Here is a 20,567-nt window from a genome sequence, read left to right on the forward strand (position 1 = left end):
TTTTCAGCAAAAATAGACGATGAACATGGACTGTTGATAGTATATAATATTGACTCTATACCACCTTTCACTACAGTATCAATGCTTTCATCTGTAAATGACATGAAATACAAATATATCTGTTTTACTAACCCTTTCCTGTTTCTGTTCCCATCAGTTGTTTGCCCCAGGGTCTTTATTGTGAAACATTTGCAGGACTGTGTTGTTGACAATGCAGTTCTGTGAGGTTGCCGTCATGCCCTGTTCACAAATGCAGGATTGCCCTGGCTGAACAAAATTATTTGAAAAGTGCCTGGTTATTGTAGGAATGTGGTTTTGGGGGGGTTGAGGAACTAATATGTCCCATTTGTCCTTTTATATGTGGATGGCGGGGCAGGTGCAGTATTGCACATCATGGTGCCAGTTTTGAAACAGGACTTCTGACCTGACACACAGTGGTCTTGCTGATATCTTAACCCTCATCGACATGTGAAGGATTTTAACATGGTGGTCAGGAAAGGAGTCCATGTGCCGGCTCTTTACTTTAACCTAGCTGACCTGGAAATGACATGCTGATGTTGAAAACTAAAATAGTATCTGATCCAGTGGAACCTGAGCTAATAAGTGAGCCTTGTAATCCTGACCACCAGAGAAGTGCTGAGGCCTGAGGCTGCATCCTGCTGCTGTCTGCAGCTCTTACCTGATGTCGATGTTTCAATGAGCTCGGTGAGGATCCTGAGAAAAGCTCTGCCAGCACAAACACGTTCCTGGCTGTTGACACACACAGTAATATTAATAATCAGCTGAAACATTTGCTTTTGAAACCAGTCATGATTAGTCAAAAAAACTCTACTTCCTGCTTCGCTACAGTGCAGACGCTCCTCTTGCTTGCTCTCTGCTTAGCTTTTTTATTTTCCCTTTTTTTTTTCCTTTTTGTCACAAACTCCAATGCATTCAAGGAGGTTCCCTAGAACAATTAAATCATTTGGAGGATAATCTTTGACAGGCCTTAGGCAGCACAAGATCATCTGCTATCACTGTGTGGAGCCACTAGGACACCCTGGGCCTCTACTGTTCCAGAAGTGTTCCTTATTATCTGTCATTTAGCAATCTGAGGCCCGGATAGAGAATAAACATGAATCGCTCCAGTCTCAAGGCAAAGGATAGATAAGAGGGTGACAGTAAGATCCTCCAATCCTAAAAACTGATCCAATTCCCTGTCAGCAGAGTATCTCAGGCCCTGCTCCAACAAACTTGAAACTAGCTGTACTTAATATCAGACCCTTGCGTCATAAATTACTTTTAAATCAATGATATTATAACCTCTTATAAGCTTGATTTTATGTTTTTAACTGAGATTTGGTTGGACAAAAAAATGGAAATGCTGCTCATATTGATCCACCCCAGCAAATTTTAATTTTGAGTTTGAAGCATGACAGAACAAAAAAGGAGGTGGTGTCTGTGCCCTTTTTCAGGGACAGATTTCTTTGTAAGAAGCTGTCATTTGGTGAGTTTTTATCTTTTGAATATATGTCATTTAAAATGGAAGTAAAATTCTCCCCATGTATATTATATACAGTGATACAGGCCACGAAAATGCTCTCCAAATTTTCTTGATGATTTTACTGAGATGCTTTCAATTATTTGCACAGAATTTGACTGTGTATTCATCACAAGGGATTTTAATATACACATGGATTATGTCTGTGAGAAAAATGCCACACAACTTTCTGCAAAACTAGAAACATTTGATCTTTGTCAACATGTGAGAGAGCCGACCCACAATAGAGGACACACTCTAGATCTAGTCATCACTAAAGGTGTTAATATTTCAGATGTCACTGTGCTGGATGTTGCTCTGTCAGACCATTTCTGTATATTTTTTGATCCGTCAGTAACTCTTAAAACTGTTCACGGATCAACAAATGTTGAAAAAAGATACTTCAGTGAGAATACCAGAACACTTTTCATGGAATTCATCAAATTTAAAACTGACACAATATCAAACCATGTTGATGATCTCTTGAACTCCTGCACTTCTGAAATTGCAAATGTAATTGACGCCATTGCTTCTGTTAAGGTGAAATTTATAAGTAAAAGACAAAAGGCATCGTGGAAAAACACTCCTTCTGTAACGGTCCAAAAAAGGCAGTGCCTGAAAGCAGAACGAAAATGGCATAAGTCAAAGCTTCACGTTCATTTTGAAATCTATAAAGAAAACGTACGCACTTATAATTTGACCTTGAGAAGTCCAACGCAGTCATTTTTCTCAGAGATCATCAACAGAAACAATAACAATTCACGTGTGTTATTTGCTACCATGGACAGATTTACTAACCCTCCTGTTTCAATATCTCCAGAACTAGTTTGCACGAGCAAATGTAATGAATTTGCAGACTTTTTTAATAGCAAGGTTCAAGGCATCAGACTTGCAATTAACTATTCAATGCCAAAGAATAATGTGCCATCACTGCAGGCTTCCCAAGGTAACTTACTAAGTATGGAACAATTTAAAGCATTTGGTGACAAATCACTGGAAGAAATTATCTCCAGTCTCAGTTCCTCCACCTGCTGCCTTGATGTTTTACCCACTAGCTTCTCAAAACTGTTCTGAGCAGTCTGGTAAAACAACTCACTCTTATAGTTAATCTGTCTCTCCAATCTGGCACTTTTCCAAATGCTTTGAAAACTGCAGTCATCAAGCCTCTCCTAAAGAAGAGCAGCCTGGATGCCACTGTACTGAACAACTATCAGCCGATTTCAAACTTACCGTTTTTCAATAAAGTTATTGAAAAAAGTTGTCCACCAGCAACTTAGCAGCTTTTTTTAAAACTAAACAATTGCTATGATAACTTTCAGTCAGATTTGCGGACCCATCACAGCACTGAGACTGCACTCATAAAAGAAATAAATTACATCCACCTTAACACCGGCAAAGTCTCTATTTTAGTGCTCCTGGATCTAAGTGCTGCCTTTGACACAGTGGACCACACAATTTTATTAGAAAGACTAGAAAACTGGGTCGGACTCTCTGGCACTGTCCTTAAATGGTTCAAGTCATATCTTCATGACAGGAAGTACTTTGTCTCAAAGGAAACTGTAAGTCAGAGAGGATGACTATGATATGTGGGGTCCCACAGGGGTCCATTTTGGGACCCCTCTTGTTTAATCTCTATATGCTTCCATTAGGCCAGATTATGCAAAATAACAAAGTAGTTTACCACAATTATGCAGATGGACACACAGATATACATATCACTTTCACCAGGTGATTATGAACCTGTAGAACATCTGTGTCACTGTACTGAGCAAATCAATGATTGGATGCAAAAAACTTTCTCCAACTCAGAGACTCAGACAAATATTGTCTTTGGGCCACGGAAAGAAAGGCAGAGTGTCCGCTCTCACCTTGAATCCCTCTCTCTCATAACTCACAGTCAAGCAAAAAACTTAGGGTTATCCTGGACTCTGATTTAAATTTCCACAGTCACATAACATCAAATCAGTAACTTCATTTGCTTACTATTTTTTAAAAACATTTCCAGAGTCAGAGGAATAATGTCACAGCAAGATCTTGAAAGTCTCACCCATGGCTTTATTTCTAGTAGGTTAGATTACTGCAACGGTCTGTTTGTAGGCCTTTCAAAACAAGCTGTTCGGCAACTTCAGCTTATTAAGAATGCTGCGAGAGTCCTGATAAAAGCTAGGAAATATGACGACATTGCTCCAGTCCTAAAATCCTTACACTGGCTACCTGCCACTGAGAGAATTGACTTTAAAATCTCACTGCTTGTCTACAAATCAATCTGTGGCCCAGCACCAAAATATATCTCTGACATGCTTGTGTCATATGAACCTTCAAGGACCCTCAGAACATCAGGGGCCAGCCTACTGAGCGTCCCAAGAGTCAGAACTACACATGGTGAAGCAGCATTTTGTTATTATGCAGCACAAACCTGGAATAACCTCCTGGATGAGGTTTGTCGAGCCCAGACTCTGATCACTTTTAAGGCAAAGCTAAAAAACACTCCTTTTTTCAGACTGCCTACTCCACCTGCTGACTACCAACTCATTTTTAAATTTGATTTTAAATCATTTTAAATTATCTTTTTTATCTTTGCACCTCTTGTCTACACTATTTTTTTTAGTAAATAGTATTAATAGTGGTAATTTAGTAATTGTTTTCAACTTGTTTATCTTATCTCTTTCTCTTTTATTGTAAATCTGTATCTTTTATTATGTTTTTTTTTTACTCTGTAAAGCACTGTGAATTGCCCTGTGTATGAAATGTGCTATACAAATAAAGCTGCCTTGCCTTGCCTTGCCTTGCCTTGCCTTGCCTGCCTAGAGATACAACAATAACACAAACACAAGTAGGGCTGTACAAAAAAGGTTTACATTTTCATTCATAATGTTAACATTTAAATAAAAAATCATTTCAAAGCTAGACAGCTTTTTTTTAATGTCTTTTCATTCAGTTTAAACCTGGTATCTTTGCTCAGTTGCAGACAAAGATGAGGCTATACATACTTGTACACAGTGTATAAATGTGAAAGATGTGCTTACCTAGGCGATTCTGAGCCAGGCTGAGTAACTGGAGAGAAGGCACCATCTTCAGAGCAGCCACCAGCTTCTGCAAACTCTCCTCTTTGCTGCTCAACCTCTCCAGAAGGCGGCAGTCTTTAAGCCGCAGCTCTTAAGTTGAGAGAGTAAAAAGGGTCAAGACTTCCACTCTGTATTTGGCTCAGTCAGTACAAAAGACACAACTTGGTGAAGTCACTTTCAGACCTCCCAACTTGAAAAAAAAAAAAAACTCACCTATGCACTTACTCAAGACTGTATATCCTTAATTATACCCATTTCCCAACAAAATTAGCATGTTCATCATGCAGGTTTTTCAAACATTGGTAAACCCACTAAAAGTAGGTTATAGACTGCTTTCCCATTGCCCAGAGAGAAGAGCTGTGTAAATGGCACTACAGCAGGCAGTATGTGTGTGTGTGTGTGTGTGTGTGTGTGTTGAGTTGCTTTGGTGTGTCCATTCAACGTCACATGCAAGCAGGAAAACAGTTAAAGAGTACAGAGCAGCATGGTTGGAGGTCTGTAAGCACTTTATATTAGGGCTGCAACAACGCATCGATAAAATAAATTATAATGGATTATTAAATGTTTTGGCAACGAATAAAATTATCAATTCGATTATTACGTCACTGGCTGTGTTGCGGGACTGTTAACATCACATTCAGACCGGAGAAGCCGGTGTTTTGAAGATGTGGAGGCAGAGAGAACGTTTCACTCGGAAACTTCATAAGTTTGGGAGCGCTTCATGTTATTCAAAACAAGGAAGTGTTTTAGCTGCAAAATATGCAGAAGTGACATGTCATGTCATGGGAGCACGACGGTTATGACGCAGCATCTAAAATGAAAGCGGGCCCTTTCGCATAGTGCGAGTCAGCTGTGTGTGACTTCAGCCTCCCTGAACTGCAGCGTGTTTCATGCTTGTGGTGTTCACACTTGCAGGATTGTTGCAATGTCGCTGCTGCGTCATGGCCTGCAGATATTAGTGCTGTATTTCCACATTTATAAGCACACACCCACTCATTTATGAAGTCGTGCAAGCACCTGCACAGCCGACAACAAGGTCCTGTAAAAGTTTCAAAATAAAATGCCTTTTATCAGCAACTGATGGGATTCTGTCCACGGAGACGCTGTCAGAGGGCTTTTGTTTTGAAAGGGAAGCAGGGAAATTGGAGTAAAACAGCCGTCTTTGTATTTCCTCATTTCTGTGACAGAGAGAGACTTTTAAACTGCAGTAAAAAGTGGTATAGAGTCAATATAATCATCAAAACACATATTCACTCTCTATTCCTGCTGACAAACGCACGCGTCACGTGAAAATAATCGGCAAGCCACCGTTTCTCTAGATGTGCTGCAGCTGACACGCAGCAGAGATGCTCCTGACAAGCTCTGCTCAGGTGGCAGTGTGCACGCTCTAACTTGATAACATGGGCTCCAAAAATAAAAAAACAAAAACTCGACGCTGCTCACATGCTCCTAACGCACTCCTGACACGCAGTGTGACAAAAAACGATGGCATGTGCATGCATGTTCAGTTTTAAAGTAAGGAAACATAACGGTATGTTGTAAAAGCTGTCAACATTTAGTTTTTGAATTGTTTCATATTTGATGTTGTAGTTATTTATTATTTACAATTCAATGTTATTTTGACAACTCAGGGATGTTCAAGCAACTGCCTGTTTATGCACTGCACTTTTTGCACTGTTGTCAATAAAAATCTGCTTTTTCAGCAAAGTGATGGAAGAAAAAAATGCTTATTTTATTATTATTTCTATTTTTTTTTTTTTATCTGATTCATCAATTAATCGAAAAAAAAAAAAAAAAAAAAAAAGACCGATTAATTGATTTTCAAAATAATCGGTAGTTGCAGCCCTAGTGGATATTCCCTTCAGTCTGTCCTTCAAACTCAGTGCAGACTAATTTGGGTTGTTTTTTAGCGCTGCTAAGGAGGAGAAAGTCGGTAATTAATGGCGGTGCGTCATTGCATCTCGCCAGTTAAGAGGCTGAAATCGGCACGTTTACCTGGATGTTGTGTTTTCATCAATGCCAATCTGAGCCTGAGGCTATAAAAACCCATGACAACTGCAGATTCATTTATCCTGGGTGTGAATGCCGATTGTGTTGGGGGGGCAGGTGGAGTAGCACCACAGGAGATCAGGGAGGCAGTTAAGCATGGTTCAAGGGAGATATGACAGTAGGAGGAGATGAAGACATTCAAATAATGGCAGAACAGAATGAAATAATAATATCATAATATTTGATGATATATACTGAAATAAGAGAAAATAATTCTCCATTTAAAGGTACAATATAACAACCTGTCGCCTCCTTTGTTGTGTAAAACTTGAGTCCGCGCTATGGTGCCATCATGAAGGACGCATGGATGTGTGGAGCAGTTTAAAACGTTTGAAACGGATGGATCTTTTTTTGTATGTAAAGGGAGCATTAATAAGCCTGAAGATGTTTATCTTGAAGACCTTTTGGAGGTGTGCAGGATGCAGAAAACTCAGTCAGAGCTTGTCATCTGCAACATTTATAATGTTCCTGCAGCTTAAGGCAAGGTAGATTTAAGGATTTGTAAGATTTGTAAGAAAACATCTTGCATTTCTGGCCAGCTTCCTTGGTAATTTTGTGTTTTTTCACTTTGGCATGTGAAATTTTACTGCTTGAATTCTCATCATGGCGAGTTTAAGAAGAGGAATTATTATGAAATTATTTTACAAAAAAATAGATGTTACCAAATATTTTTAGAAGAATTCACTATAAAACTTCAGAAAAAAAACTATTCATAAAATCCTACTTCCCATATCTGAGCATTTTTAAGACTTTTGAAAGATTATTTTAAGTCAATCTTATACCAATTAAGGCCTTATATTTTTATTCATTAACTCAACGCCTTTTAAAACTTTTTAAGGCTCCACTTAAACCCTGTTCTATGAACTAAAAAGGTGCCTCAATATTTCAGGACAGATGTGCAAAGCCGTGGACTTGCACAAACACAGTCATGTAACAATCTGAGGCCTGTGTATGCAGTCACCGTCCATATCTGTGCACTACAAAACAAGATGCTAACATTGCATGCAGTGTGAGTAGTGCTTCTTCCTCCCTGTTGGATTCAAGTTAACATTTTTGGTAAAGACTATTACCAGGTGTTCACAGTCATGAGTCATTCTCCTCCAACTACCTACCTTCCAACTTGCAGTCTCTCAGCAGCTCGAGGATGTTAGGAAGACAATCAGACAGGTTCATGTCCTCCAAGTTGAGACTCCTCAAAAAGCGATTTGACTCTAAAGTATATTGGATTTATTAGAGTTGGACAGATAAATCAGCCAGGATGATATAAGGGCGGGGCAGACAGATAGAAGCTTGTTGTTGATATATCTGTATCTACAGATAAGAAAAAAATGTTTGAACTGTGGTGATGCCCTGACAGTGATGTGACACTTACCTGAGAGAGTGCTGAGGAGTTGGCTTTGAGAGGAGCCAATTGGTAATCTTATCCCGACTGCGTGAAATGAGGTGAGATATGGCGAGCGTCTCAGCACAGATGTCACGTAGCACAGATCTCTTTGGACCTCAGTTACTTTGAGTGCCAGCTTCTCCAGGGGCAGCTCTGCCCGGAGAAAGGAAACATTTATACATCAGACTGCTATAGTATTACTTGACTCAGTATTTAGAAGTCACTATCATTCTGCTGTATGGATTCATTTTAAACAAAATTCTTGAAAAGGGACATTTTAGGTTTACATTATATTATATTCATTTAGCTGATGTTTTTGTCCAAAGTGTCTTGAAATAAGTGCATTCAACCATGTGGATACAACCCAAATAATGCATGTTTAATACAACTCTGGTCTCAATCCTGTCCACCTTATTCCTAGCCCACATTATACCTTTGGTGAATTATAGATGCCACTTCTGCAGCTGAACCAAAACAGGCTTTTAAATATGGCAATGGTTTGCTAATCCTCTTTCCTCAAACATTTGGAACACACCAAATGTTACATCTAAGAAAGAATAACATGGTCATACTTCTGCACTCTGTGACAACCATGTCAAAGCATTGACTGTTTTCCTTTTTAACCAACAAGTTAGAAATTAGCTTGCCTTGCTAAAACATTGTTAAATTTAACAGAGCCCGAGATGGCTTACGTGTAAACATCTGCTCCTTATGAAAGATGATTTAAGATTTCTTTTGACCTATTAACACACATATAACATAATTATGTATTGATTTTAGCTCCATGGAAAGTGAATGAACAACATGTTAATGCTCCGCTCCTCTGCCTTAACAATGCAGTTTACACATTTTAGAACAGCTGATTTATTAAGTCCGAATTCTAAAGAGTGAAACCTGACACAAAATTTAGCAGCAGACCTCAATAATATCAGTAATAAAATGTAGGCATTTATTTAATATGGAATGTTGCTGAGTTTATTTTAAAACAGGTGTTGTTCTAATGTCCTTTTGGACAGAAGTGTTGAGTTCAGTTTCATTAATAATGAATACTGACCTCACTCCTTGTCTTGCTCTTTGTTTGTTAAGGTAAAGGCTGCACGGCTAAGGTAAAAAAAAAAAAAAAGACAGGAAAATGTCTTTTGGCTGCTAAAAGAATGATATTACAAAATTGGAAGATGCATAAACCAAATGTTGCTCAATAGAAACATGGCATCTTGAGGCTTTTCACCATCTTGGAATTTTTGCTCCTCAAATACATAGCTTTCAATGTAGATGCGCAGCTGGTGCATTCATAAGCTACAGCTATGCTGTAACAACGATAAAGTGTTCCAGGGCAACAGTTTTTCAAGGTGTGACATCTGCCCTCTAAAATGAACAGAGTTTAACTATCGGAAAGCAGCAGTGCGTGCCACATGTCATGTGACCAGGAACAACCAATCATAGCCAGCAGATATCTCTCTCTTCTTTTATGAATGTCAGTCTGTGGCAAATATGAAGATGTTGATTACTTAATGCAGGGCTACACAGGGCTTTACATCTGTCTCACTGACATTATTCTCGGCCCAATACACACTTTTAGAAACACTGCCTGGAAGAAGTTCAGCTCTACACCCAAAGTTGCTGCAGGTAAGAGGACTTTTATACAGTGCGAGTAGCAACCTCAGGCGCAACCTACCTCCGTGGTCATGAAAGCTTGACAAAATCAGAACCCAGTTTCCTTTTTTAACTATTTTCCACCCAGTTAGCTTGACCTCAGGCAGTTAAAGATGCAGCATGTGTACGAACACTTAGATCACTTTGGCAGTAGTTTCACAGTACCTGACACGTCAGACTAGCCGCAGGCCTGGGATGATGTATGAAGTAGGTTGGCCCCCGCAGGGCTAAATGTCTCGATCTCCACATACAGGGAATCTCAAGTTAGGGCTTGAATCCAGCAGGATCTCTACAAGGTTGTTGTAAGGCAGGACGCCGATGCTCAGGTCAGTGAGAGAGCTACGGGAGCTCTCAGTCAGCTGCTGCAGAGCTCTGGCCAGGCCCAACACATCGGAGTCCCTGAAGGTCGCTACACGCAAAACTCACACATAAATAGTCAGTCCAAATGTGTTGTCCAGTGATTAAAAACTTCTCTGAATGTGAAATAATCCTCTATCTCAGTTTTGTTAAGTGAATGAATGGATTCAATACAACAATACTGTCTACACTTTTTTGTGGTTGCCGTTTTTTTTGCCTTATGCACTTGCAAATGCCCAAAGCGGACACTTTACATTCCTGCTAATGCGTTCATGCTATTCCACTCATCTGCAGGAAGCTATGTGCTAAGTGTCCACAGAGGCAGTGAGGAAGAAGGCTGCAAGCCAGTAAACATGGATGGAAACAATGCTGGATTCAAAACACTTTAAAAAATAAGCTTTGCAAGAGTTTTGTGTAAAAGTAAAAGGTATTTAACAGCTTTTTTTTTTAGACCTTTAAAGGACCACTGCATAAGAGTTAGGGGGACATATTGGCAGAGATGGGATGATATTAAGTATGTTTACTTTAGTGCATAACCACTAAAAATAAGAATCAGTTTTCTCGTTACCTTAGAATAAGCCGTTAATATTCACAAAGGAAGCAGTTCCTAGTTTATTGAGATTGACATATGCAGCCCGCCATGTTTCATGTCTGTTTTCGTGTCTGCCCCCTGAACTCTCTGGATTTTAAGTTAAAGGAGAAAAAAGGTGACTTCAGATTAGCATGTGTGTTGAACTAGCCGTCAGAAATACATGGATTTTTAAGCTGAAACTGCTTTATTCGGATTTTTATCCGTTAAAATCACTGGGTCTCTTTGTTTTAGAAAGGAGGAGACCTCTTTATAATTCAGCTCACGGTTAAAAATCTCTTGAATGTCTGTATCAGAAAAATTGAGCACACATTAACTTATGAGAGAAAAGGGGTGAGCAGCAGCAGCCTGTCCCCAAGATGCCAAACTGCATCAGAGATTCACTGATTTATCACATGAAACTGCTTTTTTTCAGTGTTTTTAGCTGTTTCAATCGCCTGGTCTCTTTGTTCTGGAGAGGAAGAGACCTCGGTGGATAATTCGGCTCCCAATAAAAAACCCTGAATAATCAAAACTGAAGGAATTTTAGCCATGAGAAGATTTAAAATAATTGCAATCTGCAATTCACGGCTAGATGCCACCAAATCCCGCTAAATTTTACACACCTCACCTTTAAGGATACACACAGGGCACCTCCAATTGTTGCCAGTGCTACATGAATGTCATAGACTTCAATTTGAAAATCTTGCTGAAAGAGTGGAAGCACCAATACATTGCACTAACTCCATAACAACCCTTAGCACCCCACCCCTGTACTTATAACACATTAATTAGCAAACTTACAGAAGCTGTGAAGACAAAAGAGCGAAGGCAGAACCTTTACATGTGGGCAGGGCAGCGATCAGCACACGGAGGATGTTAAGTGAGCCACACTGTCTGATCTCCAAACATTCAATCTGTCCCCATGGGCAAGCCACTGCTGAGGACTCGTCACATGGACTGAGGATTTGGCAGAGAACCTGCGGGTCCACAGTGAAGTTTGCTTTTTTTCAGATTCCTCCCTCCTGTAGAGACACTGAGTCCAGATTTTGTGCGTTTGCAGGGAGTGACTTGATCCTTGTGATCTTGTGAAGCCCTTGTCCCAAGACCTGGACTGCAGCTGACTCCGTCTGAACTGGCTGAAGCAGCTTGTGATATACAGCTTCTCTTTTTTGCTGTGCATTCTCTGTCCTTCAGCTCGGGGCTGACATACTGAGATCCCCTACCATGTAGGAGCCAGGCCAGGACTGCAGGACTCTCGTGTTTTAAAACAATCTTTTTAGCCACCCCGTGGTCCAGAAGGCGGTGGAGGACATACAGTGTAGTTTGAGTCTTCCTTTTTGACAGATTAATGTCGTGTGATACACCAATACTCCAGATATGTCTTTCTAAGACATTCAGCAGAGGCTGCTGCTCACCAGTTAACCTTGAGCACCTGGCATATCTAGTGAAAAATGTCTGATACATTTAGCTGCAGCCAGCAGGAAGGATAGGGTTTTTTAAATGTTTGATGTTTCTGGTGACATAGGAATTTCGGTGTTGCCACTGAAATAAAAGTAAAAAGCAATCTCATAACTTCGTGTTTGGCCTCTTCTTCTGTGCGGAAGTCTAGAGCCTGAAAAATAACACAGAAAACACATCACATCTGGGTTCTAGATGTTACCATGTGAGATTGTTCATTGTTAACCCTTAAACCTGAATCGACGTCACTTTTCTTGTGCTGCGACACCTTCACAAGTATAAAACTTTCAAAATCTATGCAAATGGTTTGCTTTCTTTTGAAAACATAAGAAAAAAAAGCAATGTTATTTTTGGAAAATAATTTTTAAAGAACCCAGGGGAAAACCCCCAAACTACAAACTATATTTATAACTGTCATTGATGATATATTTAAAATTATTTTGCATAACTAACATAACTTCTGTGCATCATTATTTTAACACATTTTTGGGGGTCATTTCCTTGTTGATCTCCAAACATTCTTTTTTTGTTTGCTTGTTTGGTTTGTTTTTTCCTTTTACTTGGTTTCATTTTATTTTCACAATTTCAGGTAGTTTTCCTGTACTTAAAAAAAATGCTAGTTTTTGTTTATTTTTTTTCTTAAGTTGCTCATTTGCCTTTATTTTTGATAGAGATCAAGTCAATTTTCTCAGGTCTCAAAGTTTTAAAGAAGACATTGCACATACTTGGTGGGGTCCTTTCAGGTCCTGTAGTATTGCAGTCCACCCAGAGTAAGTTGATATCCCTGAGATGAGGTAAACAAAAAGGACAAATAAAAACAAAAATAAAAACGCATGTACTATTTCTATGAACAGAGAAAAACTAAGAAACACCATCTTTGCACTTCAACTCCAGTTCTTACCTCTCTGGTTTAGGGGAGGCTGGAGCTCATCAAGCTGACAGACAGTCAGGTAAGGAAGAAGTTCCTCGATGAGAGGTTTGGAAGGTCTAAGTTAGGACAAATTATGTCTTTTAAGTTTGGGACGAAACAAAGAAAAAACCACTAATGCTATACTGTATGTAAAAAATTTCTTTCAAAGAACGAGTACTAAAACCCAGAAATTAGTTAACATTTCAGCACCTCCTTGTAGGGCTGGGCGATATGGCCTCAAATCAATATCACGATATATTGAGCAGTTCACCTCGATAACTTTAAATGGACGATAACCCTGCGCCCCCTGTGCAAAAAAAAAGTTTGGCCTGAAAACCTGGATCGACGTCACCAGATGGGGCTGTGGCAGTTACATTCATAGTATGACTCCCTGGACCTATTTATTGCAATTATTTTGCCACTTTAAAGGACTGTAAAAAACCACACTGTCTGAAAATAAATGAAAAAAATACAAATTAAGTGCTTTTAGCTGTTAAGATTTATTGAACAGCTGATAAGCACAGATTACTTGAAATGTAAACGATAACTTAAATTTCCTGCAAACACAAAGTATTAAAAATACAATCTAAGAAAAAATAAACAAATTCTAAATATGGATATTACAAAGATTTTTACTCCAAAATGGCCACATTCAAGTTGTCAAGTAATCAGGTTCTCTATAATGAGAGAAAAAGTTTATCCCTTGTAAACTAAAAGCAAATGCTTTGGTTATAGGCTGCTGCCTGGTGGTGGAAGCACTTTGTTGCTGGTCCTGATCGCTTCTCGCTTTTTTTTATGTCTTCATTTTATTTTTGAAATAACGTGGTTGTACTGCAGGTGGTGGAAGAGGTTGGATGTGTTACTGTGACTTTTCGCCACAGTATTTTGGCACAGTTTACATTTCACATTTTTTTGGTCGACATCGTCCTTGCTGAACCCAAAATACTGCCAAACGATTGATGAAGCATTTCTTTTTGGAACAAGCTGCTCACCTTCTCCCTCGACCCACATCAACTTCGTCTACTTCAGCCGTAAACCACAGCACCGCTGCAACTTTCAGAGAAAAACCGTCCTCACCATCTTTCACTCACCTCTCAGTTCCCTGTTTGTTACAGACTGGGTGGGGGCTGAGTCACGTCTCCGACGTAGTACAGCGTCTTAAAGGGACATGAGAACATAGCCTACCTACACGTAACCAAAACCAATTTTCATTTTAAGTTTTTTTTAAACACCGAATATACCGACATGGGCTAAAATGACGTCGGTTATTGTCGTAAATTTCGGTATCGATAAATTTTCGAAATTTTATTGCCCAGGCCTACCTCCTTGTCTCAAAGTCAGTGGTTTATTTATGAATCAAGGTCTGTGGTATTGAAGTTAAGACTTTATCATAACGTGACTAACAACTGGCTAAAAAAAACTATGTTAACGTACGTAGCTGTAGTCTGTAGTGTAGTTCATTTATGACCTAATTTTAGCTTTTCACCTCTGGCAATTAAATTTTGGCTTCAAGAATCGCAAAATTTGTGTTCCTTTGTAAAGATGATCTTGCTGAACAAAACGTTTAAGTGTCATAAACATGTGTTCACCACAGAGCTTATTTTCAGCAATGATCCAAAATCCAGTGGAAAAAATCTATAGGTTTTTGTGACATGGGAACCAGGGCTACATCAGCTTCCAGGTTGGCCTTCAAAAATTGTCATCCCTGGGGCACTCTATTGGCAATACTGCCTAGCTCCAGACCTTTGAATCGGCCCAGTCAACTGAGTGAGTTGGCTGATTCTGAAGATGGAAATGGAGTGTAACCAGCTGATAATTCTGTCTGACATCAGGCAATCGGCAACAGTGTTTCCCACAGAGTTAGAATCTATGTGTGGCAGTAGGCAGGCTTAGGCAGCATCTATCTTTTCATACCTTCGTGGAATTTCAGTCTGCTCAATACACAACACACTCATGACATGTCAACAAAGTGATGTTAACCTACACCTATTTTCCTTATTACAGAGATACACAACCATACACCTTCTGAATTCAAGTTTCTCTCTTTTACCGAAACCAAGACAACAGCGTTTTTTTTTTAATGGCCAAACTGACTGTGTGAGCTGCGCTGCCAGTGTGGTGAGTCTTGCCCATTTGCGTGTCATAAAACGCAAACCTTTCAGCAAAAGTAGACAGTGAAAATGGTCTTTGATAGTTGGATTGACTCTATACCACCTTTTACTACAGTCTCAATGTCTATCTGTCACATGCATGAGAAAATACAAATTTATCTGTTTTACTCAACTTTTCCTGTTTCTGTCTCAAAATAAAAGCCCTCTGACAATGTTTCTCTCGACAGCATACCTTCAGTTATTGACACAAGGCATTATAATGTAAAACATTTGCAGGATCATGTTGTTGACAAAGCAGCTCTGCAGCAGTGCTGCAACAACAAATACTGCCAATGTGAAACACACACTGCCCAGGCAGGCAGTGTGGCCTCAGCGAACCTCCAGGGCACTTTATGCGCACTGCATGCAAACATCCTCAGTACAGCCCAGGCTGAAGTTAATAAAAAGATGAGAGTCCGTATTTTTGATGGTATATCACACAATCAGGATTTCTAAATATCCTTGTATGATGTAATACCATGATACCTCCTATACCTAGCAGTAGCTGACTTGTGCGCGTGTCCCTTTTTTATCATCATTCTGTACCACCTCTCTAAATTTGAATGCGTTCGTGGGTCATGTACACAGCATATGTAAAACTCTTCATGAGTTATTTTTATCCCTCAGCAGCAATTTGAGTTTTAGTCAGGTATTTAGAGGAGCAGCTGCTACAGAGTAAGTGAACGTAAATTTTTGGACCCAGCACAATGAACTGTTAAGTTGTACCTTCACAGTGAGTGAAGTTCTGTTGCTCTGCCCCACACAGCACCATGAATAAAAAGTCTATTTGTGATGGCAAATGTTGTGATTATGGTGGCCCACCACAAATAAATGAATGTGTGGGAAACCCTGAGCAATAACTGATGTCACAAACCAGTCATGATCTGTTGATGTTCAAATGGGACCTGTAAGGTAAACCAGACACAACAAAGGAATAACTGCTGGGGTAACTTGTTCTAAAATCTAGCTCACAGTCAGTGCTGGGAAGGTTACTTTAGAAATATAATAGGTTACAGATCCCTAGTAACCCGGATAACAATGGAATGAGTTACATAACTATTCTAATTACTTCACAAAAGTAATGTAATGTTACATGTTACATCTGATTACTTATTAACAAAAATTTATGTTTTTACAAATGCTTTTATACAGGGCAATAAAGCTGAACCTTTTCCTGAAACCTTTTTTTCATGTTTGACAAAGCAATTGATACGTTGACACAGCAAACCTGTACAAGTTTGTGAGTTAGTGCACGGAGGGTGAGGTTCAAGATTTGCGATTGTACAGCTTTTTTTTTTTTTAAATGTAACTTTGCACATATTTGTGAATGTTGGGGGGTGAGAGGGGGGCAAACTGGTTTTAGGCTGTAAGAATGACTGTGCCCTGATAATTTTATAACCGCAATTTTGCACAACTTTGAGATTTTTCATAATTAGGTGGGGTTGGATATGAGAATTATAATGTTTGTAAAACCCTGGTACGATGCATCTATCATCATGAAGTGGTTCGAACGACTAGTCATGTCACACATCAAATCCACCCCCCCCCCACCCTGGACCCCTTCCAGTTCGCATACAGAGCCAAACGATCCACAGAGGATGCAATTTGCCCTGCCCTCCACCCAGCTCTCACTCACCTGGACAAGAAAGACTCATATGTGCGAATGCTGTTCATAGACTTCAGCTCAGCTTTCAACACCATAATACCACAACAACTCATCTGCAAACTAGACAAACTAGGCCTCAGCACCTCCCTCTGCAACTGGCTATTGGACTTCCTCAGCCAGAGGCCACAAGCAGTGCGTGTTGGCAACAACACTTCTAGCAGCATCACCGGGGCCCCACAAGGCTGCGTGCTCAGTCCTCTGCTCTTCACCCTGCTGACACACGACTGCACAGTCGACTGCACACCCACAGCTCCAACCACCTCGTGAAGTTTGCGGACGACACAACACTGGTGGGGCTCGTCACCAAAGGGCGACGAGACTCACTACAGGAAAGAGGTTGAGCTCCTGACCATGTGGTGCAAAAACAACAACCTCCTGCTAAACGTCAGCAAGACTAAGGAGATTGTTGTCAACTTCCAGAGAGGCCACATCCAACACCTGCCACTGACCATCGACGGAGCTGCAGTGGAGAGGGTGAGCAGCACCAAATTCCTGGGGGTGCACATCAGTGAGGATCTCTCCTGGACTACTAACACCGCATCACTGGCCAAGAAAGCCCAGCAGCGCCTCTATTTCCTGCGCAAACTCAAGCGGGCAAGTGCTCCACCACCCATCTTGACTACATTCTACAGAGGAACCATTGAGAGCATCATTTCCAGCTGCATCACAGTGTGGGATGGGAGCTGCACCGACTACAACAGGAAAGCACTGCAGCGCATTGTGAATACAGCTGGGAAGATCATTGGGGCACCACTCCCCTCTCTGCAAGACATCTACACCACCCGCCTCACCCGAAAAGCCACCACAATTGTGAGCGACGCAAGCCACCCCACACACAATCTGTTCAGCCTCCTGCCCTCTGGAAGGAGGTACAGGAGCCTCCGCTCCCGCACTACCAGACTCACCAACAGTTTCATCCACCAGGCTGTAAGACTGCTGAACTCTCTCCCCTCCTGAGGAGAGTTAAGTTATTAATTCTACCTCTCATTTGTGCAATAATCCCCACAGCTGCAACAATGTTTTTGTTTACACAGTTTATATACTGGTTATTCTATTTTTGCACTACACTGTTTACACTGTTTATTTACTGATTATTCTGTTTTTGCACTATTATTCTGCTGTTTACATTCTGTTTATCTGTTTCTCTCTACTGCACTCATTACTATTTTTGCTCTTGCTTTTTTTTTAGTTAGTTTAGTTTTTTTTTTCTATATTTTTAATTCTTTAATTCTATTTTTAACTCTGTTGTGCCTGTGCACTTTACTGTATGCCCTGTCCTGTCTGATATCTGTCTACACATGGGATAGTGAGAAAAGTAATTTCGATTCCTTTGTATGTCAAGTACATGTGAAGAAATTGACAAATAAATCTGACTTTGACTTTGACTATCCGTCTTTTATATAAGGTTAATGTTATATTGTGCCCTGTCCCTGTCTAAATAAAATTACATTACATTACATTTGTCACAATGTTTTATTTGACATATAAACTCAAAACTAAATTATCTATCTATCTATCTATCTATATATATATAACCCCTTTGTAATAGCCTTTGTAGCCTAATCACCGAAATTATGATCAGTAACTGTAATTTAATTACACATTCTTAGCAATTGTGAGCGATTACAATTACATTCATCCAGTAATTTAATTATTGTAACTAGTTACTCCCTCGCATTGTTCATTTATGTCATTTTCTGTATAAAGTCGAATATATTGAGGACAATGAAGAAAAAAACGTATTCCTTGTAACATAATGTGTTAACATTTACGTTACTTGGCTAAAAAAGCTGATTCTAACTTTTTGGTGAAATTTTTTAATGGTAGTTTGGAAACTGTTTTGGGCAATTCTTTGGAAAATATGGCCAAAACTTAAAAATTACTGTATGGAGGTCAGTGCAGCGGGCTGTCTTCACTCATGGGATATTTAGCTAAGGTTAATATTAACATTATGCTAACGTTAGCCACTGCTAGCGTAGCGTTAGCAGTTAGCGTAACCTCTGTTCTGTGTTAAAACTATTGGTGTTCTTCAAGGCTAACTTTAAGTACTTACAAGTTAACGTACCAGGAGCAGAACTTACCGAGAACAGCCTGAGTGCCCACAGCAGCAAAATGTTTCCTGACAGCTCGGAAACATATCTCCTTTAGACATTCCTCTTTTGGGTTTCTCTGAGATGTTTTGCGAAGAGTGTCGCACATTTTTTAGCATTTATGTGTGTATCTCATGCTATTGATACAATTAACCAGCCGAGAAAAGCAGCGGTGCTTCAGCTGGGCTTGTGGTCTCTTCTTGTCTGTAACTTTTCGATTTGTTACCACCGCCACCAACCTGTTCTTCTCTTATTTTAATAGCGGCTCGAAAACCAACGTATGTGCAAACCGCCACCTACTGTACCGGAGTGTGACATCATTTTTCAAGCAAGTCATTTTTTGGAAGTATCTGGTGTGTGGTTGAAAATATTCCCATTGGACTGCTGTTACTGATAATTCAGGAGCATTTCTAAAATGACTGTTGTAGTTTTTAAGTGGTAGACCACTGATCATCTGGAAAAGGACTGCAGAGACTCTGAACCAAGATTTCTTTAATAACAGCCTAACTAATTGCAGACTAACTACAGTGAAAATCTTTATTTATGACTTACAAATATATTTGATATAATATGTAAAATCGCATAAGTACACCTGCAGAGTCGATGGCTTATTAGAAATTGATAACACAATTTATTGATGATTAATGATGCATTTACAGCTACATTGTAACCATTTTTTGTTTTTATCAAATGATTATAATTGACCTAAAATAAAATAGGCCAAAGTGATATACTAAGCATTACTAAAGTAATAAGTTGTGTAAACTTTTTAAAAAACTAGCCCTTTTGGAAAGCGGTGTTGTATCAAAGACGGTTTCCCCATCGATATGTGTCCTTCATTTCAGCCCAACCCAAACCCCTCGTTTTTTTATGGTTTAATACTTATAGCATTTATCACTTTATGGTTTTATTCCAGACCTAGGTGTTTCTCCTGTGTTTTAATTACTTTGGCACTTAGTTTTACCTGAGGATGTACATAATTCTCTTTTTCATTATTAATTATTATTTTATTACATTTTTGTTATTCCCTCTATTTGCCCCACTTCCCCTCTTTTCATGAAATATCAATTTTGTACATTTTATATTATATGCTATATTTTCTATTATTTAACACTACAACTTTGATCAATGAATCCAAACATTGGTAAACCACAGGAGTAAGATAACTGGTCGTTTCTCTGTCCCCCCTGAGCATGTTAACTAACCCCTTTTTATTTATTTATTTTTTTAAAAACATACCAACTATGCATTAACAGGGGGAAAAACTATTCGGTGGAAGAACACACTTCGTTACAACAGTGTTACCACAATATCTCTATTCCTAAATTGTGACCAGACCTCATCAACAATAACTGCAAGCTAACAAAATGCAGTAAACTGCAACTGGATAATTCAGCTATGGCCAACATGAAACACTGTGACATGATTGTTGGCTTAAGATTTTATTCTGAGGTCTGTGCTGAAATCAGTTTAGCACCGAGGTAAAGGGTCAGACACATCCTCGCTATTACTATCACACAATGACGGCTGTTTGACACACAATGAACACTCTGATTCACTGCTGTTTCCAGAGTGAAGCAAAGACAGCAGAGAACAGAAGCTTGTAGAGAGTCAGATAAATGGGTGAATGGAGAGGGTCACTCAGCTTTAGTGTTGCATCTGTGGATTATAAACACGCAACTAGGCTACCAAAAG

The 20,567-nt window shown here is 39.5% G+C and overlaps 1 protein-coding gene across 1 annotated transcript; it reads right to left on the reverse strand.

The window, feature by feature from the left end:
* Positions 1-528: 528 nt before the first annotated feature.
* On the reverse strand, positions 529-8,294 carry LOC121962697 (leucine-rich repeat-containing protein 41-like). The gene is made up of 5 exons (XM_042512951.1): positions 8,006-8,294; positions 7,746-7,844; positions 4,546-4,674; positions 680-750; positions 529-537 (listed from the first exon to the last, which is right to left on the reverse strand). The coding sequence occupies exons 2-5, from the start codon at positions 7,804-7,806 to the stop codon at positions 529-531; spliced, it is 270 nt and encodes an 89-aa protein (XP_042368885.1). The 5' UTR covers positions 7,807-7,844; positions 8,006-8,294.
* Positions 8,295-20,567: the final 12,273 nt, after the last annotated feature.

Source organism: Plectropomus leopardus, chromosome 3, assembly GCF_008729295.1.
Source record: "Plectropomus leopardus isolate mb chromosome 3, YSFRI_Pleo_2.0, whole genome shotgun sequence".
Lineage (NCBI taxonomy): Eukaryota > Metazoa > Chordata > Actinopteri > Perciformes > Serranidae > Plectropomus > Plectropomus leopardus.

Coding starts and splice junctions, on each gene's coding strand:
- LOC121962697 (XM_042512951.1), bottom strand. CDS start 7,806: ATGAACCTGTCTGATTGTCTTCCTAACATCCTCGAGCTGCTGAGAGAC. Junction 4,675..7,745: donor GAGAGACTGCAAGTTGGAAG/GTAGGTAGTTGG, acceptor TCTCAACTTAAG/AGCTGCGGCTTAAAGACTGC. Junction 751..4,545: donor CCTGGCTCAGAATCGCCTAG/GTAAGCACATCT, acceptor GTGTGTCAACAG/CCAGGAACGTGTTTGTGCTG.